Raw genomic sequence first — 13,909 nt, forward strand, 5'->3', positions numbered from 1 at the left:
GATCGATGGCCTATGACGCAGTAAGAAAAGTTAATGGACAATGGACTTGCCAGCTTTGTGAAAACACTCACTCATCTTCTTCTCTCTCGGGCGCTGAGTCTCGTCAACCTCCCAGGCAATGTCATCCTCTGTGCCATCAAGGCCATTCGATATGGAGCGCTTCTTGAATGATCGAACGACCATATCATGAGGCTGGCTGTACCAAGCAGCACACACCCTCTTGGGCCCGGTTGCTTGATTCTTCCCAAGGGTGTCGGGGGCCTGATGTCGCTGGATCCAGTCGCTGTACATTTTCCGCACTCTGTCTTAAAATGGTTTATTTAGGCAGACATCCAGTGGCTGCAGCAGCAGACGTCATCCTCCAGGAATAATAAGAAGGCGGGATTTTGTTTCATCCAGCTTCTTCACTTCAGGGGTCAGGCAATTCAAGGCCAGGATTGACACAGGGTGAAGAAGCGCACCTGGTAGACAGCAGTGCACAGTCTCGATTTAGTCAAGTACCAGTGACGCCTTCTCTATCCTTTCCTGCTTTTGGCAGTGAACAGTCATATTGTGGCCACCTGCTAGGCATATCAGCATCACCGTCAGTCTGGTTTTTTTCATTCCCAGTGGTCCTAATGCGGATTTCTGGGGTGCACCTATACTGTGCACAGTCTTCGTCATCGGCATGTCCAGATACACAGCTGTCAAATCGGCGTGGCCAATATGCTCCGATGGCACATTTGAACGGCGCAGGTTTACAAGGTAGCGCTGAAATTCTAGCAGCTTTGCTTTGGAGTCTCCCGGCATCTAAGTTGTTTGGAGCAAAGAAAAACTGCTTCTAATGAACCATTGGGCTCACCCGCGAAGTGCTGTAAAGTTTTCAATGTCTCCAGTCTTCCAGCGGATAAGCTCAATAGTGACCTCCATGATGCAGTTGCACGTCTCAATTGCAAGGTCTGGCACCTTTTCCTCCAGTTCGACGTGACAGCCACGGTGAGGCCTGCGGAAGCCTTTGCAGTCAAGCTCACATTTAAAAAGCACCTTCAGCTGCAGCCGTGGATGGTTAACTCGTTTGCATCCAGTCGACTAGCTGTCGCAGAATTTCCCAAGCCCTTCAGCCATCAGGATTGCTTTCCTCTTAAAACAAGCGTCATACTGAGCATGACACGTTTGCCGTTGTGAGGAAACTACCACACCGCGAATGACGCCACATGTAAAGAACACGACGCAACAAGCACGAGATCCCAGGCAACGCAAAGAACAATGTTCTGACCTTGTGTGGATTTGGCTTCCATAATACTCGCATTGCCAGCATAACATCGCAAAACTGTTTAAATGAAACCAAGTTGTGATTGCTTCAAAATGGCGGCACCACTGCACTGCTTTACTGCTCTGTTCACGTTATGTTTGAAAAAAAAATGTTTTTTTTTTTCCTTTGCAATTAATAATGTATTTTTTGCATTAATTTCAAATTGTTCTTTGTGTTTCAATAATGTCGATAGTACATGAACGGAGCAAAGCTTCGGTGCATATTGAAGGATGCCTGTGTTTACAAAGCCTTGTGGGTTTGTTTGTTTTTCCTGCAGATCACTGTATGGTGAATTTTGTCAAGCCAGGCCTTCTTGGGACCAAGAATGAGTTCAGAAACCGCTTTGTGAACCCAATTGCCAACGGACAGTGTGCAGACTCCACCATCCACGATGTAAAGCTCATGAAGAAGAGGGTCCACATCCTCCATCGGCTCCTGGACGGATGTGTGCAGGTGTGTTGTAGGCAAAGTGAGATGTTCTCTTTGGATGTGCACTTCTAGATGGTCATAATGGCTACACTGTAATGATGGATTCACGACAGCGGACAAGGTCACAGCTTGTCTGCAAGCTGAGTTGTCAGGTTGCCATGCATCCATAAGCTCCTTCAAGTGCAATACTAACACAGTGGATAATTAGAGCATCCCCCTCCATTCTTGCTCATTTGAGACTTTTTTTTTTGTACTATACTGAGGTCCTTTAATTGCACATGATACAGATTTAGTATAAGATTCTCAATCTTTTCAGCCTTGCGTAACCCAACGGCTTTCAAGATGTGCCTAGGAACCATGTGTTTCTTCACTTCCATTCCATCCTGCCTAATATGGACACAAAAGTAGAGAACATGCAAGAAAAATGCCCAAATTCAGTTAATAATTACCAGCTACATATTAAAGCACTCTGCTACAAGCAGTTATGGCCCCATAATTAGATATGTAAGAAAAAGTTGGGTTTGAGACAGGTTTAAGTGTTAGGCACTCTGGGAACCCAAGCGTTTCGTGGAATCCAGTTTGAGAATCCATTTAACTTCAGTAGACAGGCTAGTTTGCATTGGTGTCATGTTACAGTAAGCAACAGAGCCTGTGTAACGCGTATCCGTGTTCCGTATATGAAAAGGGCTTGTTCCTCCTTTTTTTTTTCCTTCATTCTCTACTCATGCATTACTTGTGCACCTATTCAGTGAAGTTTTGCATCAGAAAAATTATCACTGCTTTTCATACGAAATCTTCAGGGGACGTCAATTTTTGCAAGCTGATTTCAAACATGTCATTTACAGTCGCAGACCGATTTTTTGAACTTGGCAGGACCCAAAAAATGATCGCGATTAATTGAACAGTCCGAAAAATTTGTGAAATTCAACAATCATGCTCTTCTCCGCTCCCCAGGTTCCGCTTAAAAGCGATAATTTTAGACTGTATCTGAGCCACAGTCATGCATTCATCATGTTCGCACCATCTCTCATTACGATACCAGGCTGTGCAACACAGCCACACGTCATACTGCGAACAGATGCACGCACCGTGTGAAGCGAGAAGTCAGCTTCCATGGGCAACAACGCTCGTGAAGACCGAGAGAGGTAATCCACGGTATGATGCGAGCAGAAGCAAGCGCCCCTGAAAGAATCCTCTCATTTGCCCGCACAATGGGTGGCGTCATCTAAGCCGTGGCAGATGCTGCAGTTGCCCGGTTCAACGCCGATGCTATCGCACGCTCTTTGTAAGACATCTCAGTGGCAACGAAGAGCATGCTGTTTGTTTACTCAGTTTAAATCCAAGATGGTGCCATTCATAGCAAAGAACCGGTTAGTTGTGACAGCGATGCCCGCTCGCATCTATATTAGGCTGAAAAAAACGAACTTTTGGTTAAAAAAAAAAATGAACCCCACAGCATTGCTAGCATCTATTTTAGTCCAAAAAATCAAGCTTTTGGACTGCACAGGGTCTGAAATGTCGGTCATGAAAATGTACATGTTCCAGTCACCTGCCTGACGGTTCCTCAGTGAAGTTCGAAATATCGCACAAGTCCAAATTACTGGAGTCCAAAAAATCGGTCAGCTGCTGTAATTTTATGTACAAATCCTTGTACACTTATGCAATTTGCTCTGTAACTTTCTGCCTAAAGCTTTCAGGAAGTTCTGCTGTTTAGAACTTGCAGATTGTATTCGATTGGTTTCTCTTGACATTAAGCTATGCATTAAGGGTAAAATTATTATCCTGCCTGTAATAGAAGTTGAGTTATAAGATTTTGAAGTTGTCACCACAAACAGCAGTACATATTTTTCTTCCCAATTGTGAAGTGGCAACTTCAAAACCCTGTAACTCAACTTCTATGATAGGCAGGATAGTAATTTTATCCTTATTGTACAGCTTGATGTCAAGAGAAGCCAATGGCATGCATTCAAGCAAGTTCTCTGCAGTAGAATTTTTTGAAAGCTTGCAGTAAAAAGTTGCATAACATGCTATATAAATGCAGAAGGACTTGTACATAAAATTAAATTGCATATTTGTAATCAAGCACACAAACATGCATATTTCCTGATATTTTCATAAATGTGACTTGAGTATGATTTTTTTTTTCTATTTTTTCTGAGACCAGCTTCCCCCCTTAATGGCAGAGCTTTAGTGCTTATGTGGTATGAGATGGCCTGCGCAGTACTGGTTGAAGTCAGCACTGCATTCGCGAGCAAGATTGATCGTTAGTGCATATAGTCGAAGAATGGGGGTACTCTGTTTTACATATAGTGGCATATTGCTGTGTGTAACACTGCAGTTGCACTGGTTTTGCAAGGGGCCCCATACTTTCGCGGCCACTTTTTCACAATGTTGGCGCGATTGCTGTAGTTCTTCCACTTGTGGTGGAAAACAAGCTTTAGCTTATTATGAAGGTAAACGTTTTTACATTTCAATGGTTTTTGTTGTCAAGCAATACAGTCGACGACTGAAAATTTGCACGCCTGATTTTTCGGGCGTGCTTGATTATTCGGACTTTTTCACGGTCCTAGGTTCTTAGGGTTAATGTATTAAAGCGCCTGAAATTTCGGACGCACTGCAACTGACTGCTTGATTTTTCGGACCTTGTTCACACTTCCTGCCAATACCCAAGCCGCCATATAATGTGTACAGTGGAACTTCATTAATTCAAACTGCAGGAGAGATCGAAAACTTGATCAAACAAAACGAAAAATTCAAACTTAAAAGAGAGCCTCGTAAATTGTGGTGCTGAAATTCTGCTCTAGTCAGCACGTTGCGCCTGCGTGGTTTCGAATTCGTACTGTTCTTGAACGCGTTGTCCGCTGGACAGATTTGAACAGAGTTCGCGGAACACATCTGTACAGAGTCTTTCGTCCCGAATACGGGATAGGAGGTAACAGCGAAGCGCGTGGAAGGCGTACAGCTTCAGGGAGACTGCGAGCGCAGAAGAAAATGGTGGTGCATTTCAAAGCGAGGTCAGTGTGCCTGCAGCAAAACGCATTATAACCCTGACTTTTCTATTGTAAAACCGTAAACTGACAATGCGATGACAGGCAAGATGGCTCCCATTATACGCAAGCCACCGCAGGGTCTGTATCGCCGGATGCGATGCAAATTTTGGCTCTACGCGCTAGGCCTAATTGCGAAGGTCAACGCCGACGGAGCGCTTGCTGCAGCCGTTTATCAGTTCTTATTGCTTTGCGATCTTCGCGTTCTCGTTCCGTGCCCTTCGTACTGCAGGTGCAGTGCAGTTCCCACAGCGGCGTGTTCGCGTTTGCGTCTAGAGCCTATCCCAACCCGTGCGTTCATTGGCGACCTGCCGATGGCAGCACAGCCGGGCAGAGTTCGTGAAAGCGGTCGCCAATGTTGTCTGTGTGCAAGACGCACGGCGAAATTTATTCATGAGGAGTTTCAGAATGTGCACAAAACTCCTTCCTCCCTTCCTCCGCCATATTGGCAATATGGTCATGGTCTTTTCGGTGAAAGTTGAGTTTCCGGACTGCCTGATTTTTCGGTCGTTTCCGCGGTCCCTAGAGAGTCCGCAAAATCGGTCGTCGACTGTAATTGTTGGTATGAGTGCAGTGAGCAGAAACGTAGTGCATTAAACAATACTTTTATTCGACTTGCCTGCTTGCGTCAAGTTTCTGAAAAGACTAATGCACCAAATCAAAAAGTGTGACCTTTGCAGTGCTTAAAAGAAGAGTTAATCTCGGTATTAACTTAGCAGTTTTTGGCTCCAGTGGATAGTTATTTAGAATCGGCACTGTAAAAAAAGACCAAAATTGACAAGAAACGATATATTAGTGGCTCAGTAGTTTCCTGTCTAATTGATGAACACATGTGTATTTGGCTCTTTTTGTGAATTGTGCATGTTACATAGTAGTTAAAATTGGAAAATTAGTTTTAGCTGCACTTAGCAGTTCTGTAGTTTCATTGTTTGAAGGTGACTGTACGGCGGTCTGGTGACATACACCAGACCACTGGAACTAACAGCAATAAGTTTACCGAAATGCAGCATTACCATGATTTTGTGAGCAACAGTCACCTTTACCAGCGCAGAACAGAAAGAAAAGAAAATATATAGTAATATTGATTTATTTGTTTACGTAACTGTTCACTTTTCACCACTGTTGTCAGGAAAAAGAAAAAAGCCTGCATTGCATACAAGTAATTATGAAACATTCTTTGACTTTGCACCCGTTATCAGCAACGAAAAAAAGTCTTTTCAGTTAAAGCACAAAAGTTTCTCTGTGCCTTCCTGGGTTTCAACAACTATAGGCCCTTTGGTTCTCGGCTCACTCTGTGAAATGTGGCTCTCCCATGTTACAGCGCTGCGGCTACGATTCCCTGGCTCCGTACCTGCCACCCAAGTGCGAGTACGTGATCAGCGTGCGGCTGTCGGACGTGCAAGTGTCCCTGTACCGGCACTTCCTGCAGCACCTGGCTCGAGGCGGCCGCCATCCGGGCAGCCAAGGGACCTCGCTGTTCTGGGACTTCAACATGCTGCGCAACATCTGGACACACCCGCTGCTCCTCGAGCTGAGTGCTGAGCGACTCGCGGCCAGGGAACTGCTCAAGGAGCAGGAGGAGGTGGGCTCAGGAGTTTGAAATGAGAGAATATGCACTCGTTGCCCAAGGGCAGCTGCACAGCTGCAAAGGAAAACTGTACAGGTTTTACAAAGTCTTCGTAGTTGAAAGGTTTGTTCTGGTGGGGATTCAACTTGTACCACGCATGTCCGGGGCAGTCGCTCTATTAGCTAAGCTAACCAGGACGGCTAGCAAATGGCAGGGTGGAGACAAATTGATCAGCTCAAAGCAGGAGCATTGTTAGTCTGCAATGTTTAGGGAGATCCCTCAATGTGGAATAAAATTTATGCAGAGAAGTGTGGTGCTTGCAAGGGGCGTCTTAAGAGGGAGAGTGCGAGGCTTGCAGGCTGTGAGGCTCTGCCCTAATGTCACCTGTGGCAGGAGAGAATTAAGTAAAGTGGCAAAGGGAAATCAAATATTCGTGGCAGCCATATATGGTTTACGAGCCGAAGCACTTCACAGATTAACAGAGGCGCTGTACGTTGGACAGAATTGTCAACTGCCACAGCCTGTGCGACCCGCCAGCCCCCACCGGCACACTTGTAATGGAGCTGTGTCGCCACTCGTCAAGGGGGTCGATGTTGTACCAATGAGGAGCTGGGCAACTTCACTCCTCATCACGCAGTGTTCATGTTAAAGCACTGTGTCATCCACATTATTATAAGGGGTCGCACTACTCCTCAGTCGACCAACTCAGTCAACCAAAGAGTGCCTATGCAGAGCTCCGAGGACAGTTGGGGGGGAACTCCAACAAATAGTGTGTCACTATGGGATTGCCACTGGCTTTTGGGGAGCGGAGTGGTTGTGGGTGCTTAACGTTTGTACATATAGTGTGATACAGTTAAACCTCGATTGAAGTTGGTTAAATCGGCAGTTTACTTCGTAATACTGAAATTTCACTACATCAAAATTAGTCTCCTATAAACAGGATGCAACCAAAAAAGATAGCAGCTGTTAACGCTGGGCCACAGTCCGTGGATTCTTGTATTACTGCGCTGGCCAATCACAGCAGTAAACAAAATCAGCTTTTTGGTGTTTGGCTGTATTAAACAACCCAGGGATCAAAATTCTATAGCTTATAATTTTTCTTGCTGTGATTAGCGTTTTGGTTAGGCAACAAGAAATGTTGACTATGAACTACTTTGTTGTTGAGAAATTCTGTGTGGCGGTACTGAATGTGGATGGAGCTCTACTGCCTACCTAGGCTGTATCTGACTATAGCATGCTAAGGATCTGCCAAAAATGCACTGTGGATAGAGAGAGGGGGGGAAAACTTTTTCAGTGAGAGGATGGTGATCTTGGGTTTTTCTGCCGCTCCAGGTGGCCGGCAGTTTAACTGCGGACGGGAAAAACCTTAATTTGCGATTAAAATGGTCCCTTACTAATGCCCTTTCTTTGCCAGTAGCAATGGCGCTAAACGCGTCTTCCTTATATTAGCCCACGAGCCGCCTAAGCATCTGGAAACACTATAAACGCAGTGTGCTGCCTTTGAACACAGGTAGCACATCGCTTTCGGCACCAATTTTGGGCGAGACAGCAAGAGCCACAGGCTGCCAAGGCTGCACATACACTCATGCCAGCCTCGCCCATACTACCGCAGATGGCACTGCCGGCGGTGCATTCACCAGTACGATTGTTGTCACAGTTGCGTCTGGCTATGCACTCTGTATGTGAAAGCTGGGGGGTGCTTATATTACTATGGTGGCTAGAGGGGAAAGGTGTGAGCACCGTAGAGGTAACACCAATTCAAGTTGATGCGGTGGCGCTTCTGTCGATAGTGAGTTGCCTCCACGCACTGGCTTGCCTCTGCACCCCAGAGATTTCGCTCTCTTATGCACTGCTCTTTTGCTTCGCAACGTCTTGCAGTGCCTAATATGCGTGTTCCTAAAGGACTTCTGAAGTCTCAGTGAATTTGTTACCGTATTTACACGATTGTAAGTCAACCCCCCCCCAACCACCCCAGTTCACATTTCTGAAAAAAAAAAAACTCCCCTCTTTTGTTGAGACGAAAATGTTGAAATGCATTGCGCTAATAAACTTCCGCAGCATCCTGTCGTGCTCTTCATGCAAGAATTGCCCTTAGAGCTTCCCAGCTGGGTGGAAGTAACTAGAAAAATATTGGCGAACCTTTCCTGGGGGCAAATAGCCTATCAGTTTTAGCAGATTTTTTCTGAATACCTTGTTTACTCGCGTAATTTGCGCACCCCAACTTTTTAACTGGATTTCTAAAAAAAAAAAAACTTTTACTCACATATTTTGCGCTCGCTGCTGCGCAAACGCACCAACATGCATGCGGGGGCTCACAGAGAAGGCTTGGGAGGATCTGCGCTGCCGCGTCGCCATGTGCGGCAGCGAAAGGTGAGTGATTGGTGTCAGAAAAAGTTGGTAATTCGTTTGTAAATTGCTTCCGGTAAAAAGAGATAAATTCCGCGCCATTTACCCAGTTTGCTCAGCCGGCAATCACTTTCCTATATAACCAACTGCGAGATAAAACTTCCAGTAATCTCCAAAAGCGTACGTCGCGCCAGAATTCGAAACTACTAGATCGTTGGATGTTTGCTGCTACTCAGCCGGCTGCATGCGAGGACGTCATTTTATTGCTTTGTATCTCCATTTGCCTCTGACTGCTTGCTTTGCGATTAGGAAAAAAAGTGCGCAAATTAACGCGAGTGAATACGGTATATGTGGTATCTTGCACCGCGCAGCGTAACTCCTCACTTTAACATTTCTTCGTTCCATCACTGGAAATAGCTGTAGAAAAAGCTTGGACTGGCAAACCCCATCTGTACCTATGTTTACTCGCCAACCTAATTTTTTAATCCGGGAAAATAAGAGTCCTTTACGTATATAAAATACTCTAATTTCATGTATTATGCTTTCTGGCTGAAATTACTGATACCTTCTATATCCTCTTGCTGCATGTAACATCGGGCCGAAGTCAAACACCAACACACACATAAGCTCGATCGTAATACAGTGCAACAATCCATTTTGGAGCCACATTACGAATACATACTTCGTTGGCTTCATTACATACAAACATAGGTCATGCTAGATAGATAAGCTTTATTTTCCATCAACGATGGGGGAAGGCCAGGCTAAAAGCTGCAACCGCAGCTTGACTGGTCCTCGCCCCTTTACATAAAAACAACAGGTGACACGTGAGAGCAATAACATACAAGGGAGAGCATCAGAGACACAGCATTTAACATGAGAACATACAGTTTGGATAGTGGCTTATAAGTACGAACAAAATGTGAAGCTCATCAGAAACATGAAAAACAAAATTGTTTACATGGTACTGTACGTACAATGGAGAGAGGGGGATATAGTATGAACAAAATCAGTCAGTAGTGGGGATTAAGGTGTCAAAATTTTCAAAACCATGGAAAGTGGTGAAACACCATGCATCTCTCGCGTATTTAAAATTACCGTGCAGTCGCATTAAAACACGGTGTCCAAAAGAGGAGTGTGTTAATACATTCTAAGCACATGCAGCACTCCCCTCCCCCTACCGAGAAAAAAAAACACAAAAGAACACCGCCAAAATGAGATGTCAGTTCATGAATTGTAGAGTGCTATATCCTGTAGCGTATGACACGGGTATTATTGAAGAAAAATTTTCTTTAACTGCCTAGTATTCAACTGTAAAATGTCGGTATTATTAGATAAATAGGAATTTAAGAGGGTGGAAATGCAGTGGTTTAGTGTTTGCGTAACGTAGTTATACCTGAAAGCAAAAATGGAATACACTGCGCATCATTCCTAAGTGCTGTTTGCATGTTTCATTTCGGCCTGATAGTGCACGGGTCCACCGTTGTGTTTTGCAGTCCTGTAACTTCGTCTTCATCATGTTATTCTATTGCGTGAACAATCCGTCACACTATGGCAGGCAAGAAAGCAAAACAGTACCAACTAGTCGAGGCGGACGTGGCTAATTACGTTAAAAGATCGGGTGCAACCACGCGCACCCCAAACCTATGCACACAGCCGGTGGCTGGCTTCGTATGCCAGCCGCCATATGAGCGCATATTACGCGTGCGCTCAGATGCGCAACCACCCGCGCCAGCGATACAATTTTTCCCAGGTTCATTTCCAGCCAGCCATGGAATTTCGTAACACTGAAAGTGTGGCATAATATACTTCGTTATATTGAAGCAAAAAATACATGGTGTTCTATGAACGCAAATTTAAAGTTTGTTTCTTCGAGGTTTAACTGTATTAGTGTTTTCTTCGGGTTTCAAGTTGCATATCATGGCTTCTCTCTCTTTTTTTTTGTCCTTTCAGAGTGATGCCATGGACTCCTTCATTGATGACGGGTCATTGTCAGAGAAAAGCACCCCAGATACAAACAATGATGATGGCAATAATAATAATAATGATGATGATGATGAGGTGGTCTGCCTAGACGAAGAGGAGGGACCCTCTACCCGCGCCACTCGCTCCATGCGCAAGTTCGTTTGCTCTTTTTTGCTTCCTGTTTTAACATAGCATGGCCTATAGTATAGGCGTCCACTTACGCACCAGCGTCATCAGACTGCACCGAATGATATATTTTCTGCACCACGCTAATAGAAAGGTGTGGAGTTGTGTCAAATTCCTTGGAACCAAAGATTGCAATCAGGCACAATCTTGGGCTACGGGAACCTAGCTACTGTAATTTGCATTTCTTTGTGTGTGTTATGCACCATGTAGAACTATGCAACTTGCAAAGATGTTCACAGTGTAGCACTGTACCCTCTGAATGCGGCAACTTGCCAAGCTTCAAGGGGGTGTTCAGACTCCTAAAAAGTGTCCTCCTAATGATCGGAGTTGAGCCTGTGGTATTTCACTCCTCATTTTATTGTTGAAAGCATTGTCGCCAGCAGATCGCTGCCTGGCATGTTAAGTTTGCCAGTATATATAAAAGAAAGGGTGGGCTGGCCTCTGTGTTGTTCTATGTCACAAGTTCGAATAGTTCTCATTACACACCTTATAACTTTTCTCAACTGCACCAGTGTTCAAGATGGGGGCCAGTAATGGCTGTAAATGTTGTTTTGTACTTTTAGGAATAAAGAAGACAAGGCGGATGAGAGCAGTGGCGATGAAGTCATATCTACGTGGAAAACAAGAAGCCGAGGTTTGTTCAGAGCATAGTCATCTATTCTTAGGTTGTGTGCATGCTAATGGACTTTGATAGGCCTTCATTTGAACTTCGACTCAAATACAGTAACAGCTCATTGATTCGAACTTCAGACTGGAAAAAATGTTCAAATTATCCGAAGTTTGAATTATTGAATGACTCCTGAAAAATGACAAGAACTGCTTTCATGGTGATAAATTTCTTGGTAATACAGTCTAACCCTGCCACAACGAACGCTGTGACAGCGTAATTTCCGCCACAATGAAGTATGTGCTATTTGCGATACAAGGCAGGGCAATTACAACCTTTGTCCGTAAAGTTTCAAGACTGATTTATTTCCTTCTCTAGAAATGATTCCTCAAGACAAATGTTGGTGCGTATGTGTAGCGCCATCTTTTCGGTCTAACCTGAGCTACTTATGTTAATTGCTGTGGCAGCCGCTAGATGGCACTACATGTAGAAAAATGTGTTGTCACCAGTCGTCTGCGCATTCTACTGTGAGTGAATGTAGAGAGATGGACGTCCACCTCGAACAGAGTGTAAACATAAAATTCTGTGTGAAGCTTGGCAGGACAGCCACACAGACGTATGAGCTCCTTCGTGACGCTTACGGCAACGAGACATTATCGCGGGCGCGAGTTTACGAGTGGCACAAAAGGTTCGTTTCGGAGAGAACGCCGGTGGAAGACGGCACAAGGCACGGGCGCCGTTCAACCTCACAGAATGAAAACAACATGATTCAGGTCAGGGAAATCATACAGCAAGACTGCACCATTACAGCCCACATGCTATCATATGCTCTCGACATTAGTAAGACAACATGCCACCAAATTTTGCTTGATAACTTGGGGAAACGAAAGCTGAATGCCAGACTTGTGCCGCATTCCCTCACACAGGACCAGAAGGACACGCGGGCATCAGTGAGTGCTGATTTGCTCTCCGAAGCAGAGAAGGATGCTGCATTTGTTGACAGCATCATTGCTGAAGACGAAACATGGTGTTTTCAATACGACCCTCAAACAAAGAGGCAGAACGCCGAATGGCGATCCACAAGCTCTCCAGCGTCAAGAAAGGTGCGGCGACAGAAGACCAAAACAAAGGCGATGCTGGCAGTTTTTTTTTGATGCCAGAGGTGTCATACACCACGAGTTCGTCCCACAAGGGCAGACGGTGAATCAGGAGTTTTATATTCGCGTGCTCCAACACATGCGTGATGCACTGCGATGCCGTCGCCTTGACTTATGGGCACCTGGACAATGGAGCCTTCTCCACAATAACGCAAGGCCGCACACCGCTCTCAGCATGACAGATTTTCTCGCCATGCACAGGACTACTGTACTTCCCCATCCGCCATACTCGCCTGACCTCTCCCCATGCGATTTTTTCCTGTTTCCTCTTGTGAAGAGAGCCCGAAAAGGTTGCTGGATGGGGAGCGTGGAGGCCATTCAAGACGCCACGACAAAGGAGCTGACAGCTCTGCCAAAAGAAGCGTTTTCCAACTGTTTCCAAGACCTCAAGAAGCGTTGGAAGCTGTGTATAGACTGCAAGAAAGACTATTTCGAAAGGGTGCTGCACAAATGATTTCATTGTTAAGCGAATTTTTTTTAATTAACTCAGTCCCGGAACTTTACGGACAAAGGCTGTATTTTCCCCCACAGTGAACCATTTTCAGAGTCGGACTCTGCATCAACGAAATTTTTTAGAGTAAGTGGCCAATTTTCTTTTTCTTTTCCACATTCATACATGCCCTTGCTTCATTAGGTTTCACAAAAAAAAAAAGCTGCCGTAGACGGTTTGCAGTTTCACTACCGCAGCTGGCATTCCTCGCAGAATCGGAATTTATGTGTAGCATGTGCACATTAAGATGCGATGCAGTGCATGACTGCTTGCGATGGTTTTGCCAACGGCTTGGACTCTTCACTTTTGAACTGCAGTCGTTGGTGCAAGGCGGTTTTCAGCTCTTTTGTTTTGCTGACAAAGGCATAACGCAAATCATTTCTGCAGCATTCATTTCAGTGTGAAGCTATCACTTCTGCGGAAACCGGCTAAGTCGTTAATGATAAACGATGGCTAGTTCCAAAACTTTTTTTTTCGAGTCTTCCAAGGCACGTTAGGCATCGGTGTTCTTGAGACACCCAGCAAGCGGAGCAACAGTCCGCTGTGCCCGGTATGCCGGTGAGTCGCACGCCATTGCAAGAAGCCTTACGCCGGTTGCGGTGTAATCTAGTCTCGCTTTTACGCCACAGGCAAGCGTCTTGATAACGGTTCTGTCCAGCTTTGACCTTTGTTTCCCAGAAACAAAGGTCAAAGCTGGACAGGGCAGGCATGAACTTTTCCCGTGTGGTGCACCTAGGCACTGACCTAATACAATAAAACCTCGTTAATTTGGAAATTGGGATAATTTGGCCTCCCTGCTCCCTCCCGTCAAAAATGTACATAAG

At 45.2% G+C, this 13,909-nt stretch overlaps 1 protein-coding gene across 2 annotated transcripts in view; it reads left to right on the forward strand.

Moving 5' to 3' along the window:
* The window catches only part of LOC144128303 (uncharacterized), a 102,432-nt gene that overhangs the window by 49,622 nt on the left and 38,901 nt on the right, over positions 1 to 13,909 (forward strand). For both annotated transcript variants that reach the window (XM_077661619.1, XM_077661620.1), the window contains exons 15-18: positions 1,569 to 1,744; positions 6,089 to 6,349; positions 10,634 to 10,800; positions 11,395 to 11,465. In XM_077661619.1, the coding sequence (XP_077517745.1) occupies positions 1,569 to 1,744; positions 6,089 to 6,349; positions 10,634 to 10,800; positions 11,395 to 11,465 (675 nt within the window). The remainder of the gene's footprint in view (positions 1 to 1,568; positions 1,745 to 6,088; positions 6,350 to 10,633; positions 10,801 to 11,394; positions 11,466 to 13,909) is intronic.

The sequence above is a fragment of the Amblyomma americanum genome, chromosome 4 (genome assembly GCF_052857255.1).
Source record: "Amblyomma americanum isolate KBUSLIRL-KWMA chromosome 4, ASM5285725v1, whole genome shotgun sequence".
Classification (NCBI taxonomy): Eukaryota; Metazoa; Arthropoda; class Arachnida; order Ixodida; family Ixodidae; genus Amblyomma; species Amblyomma americanum.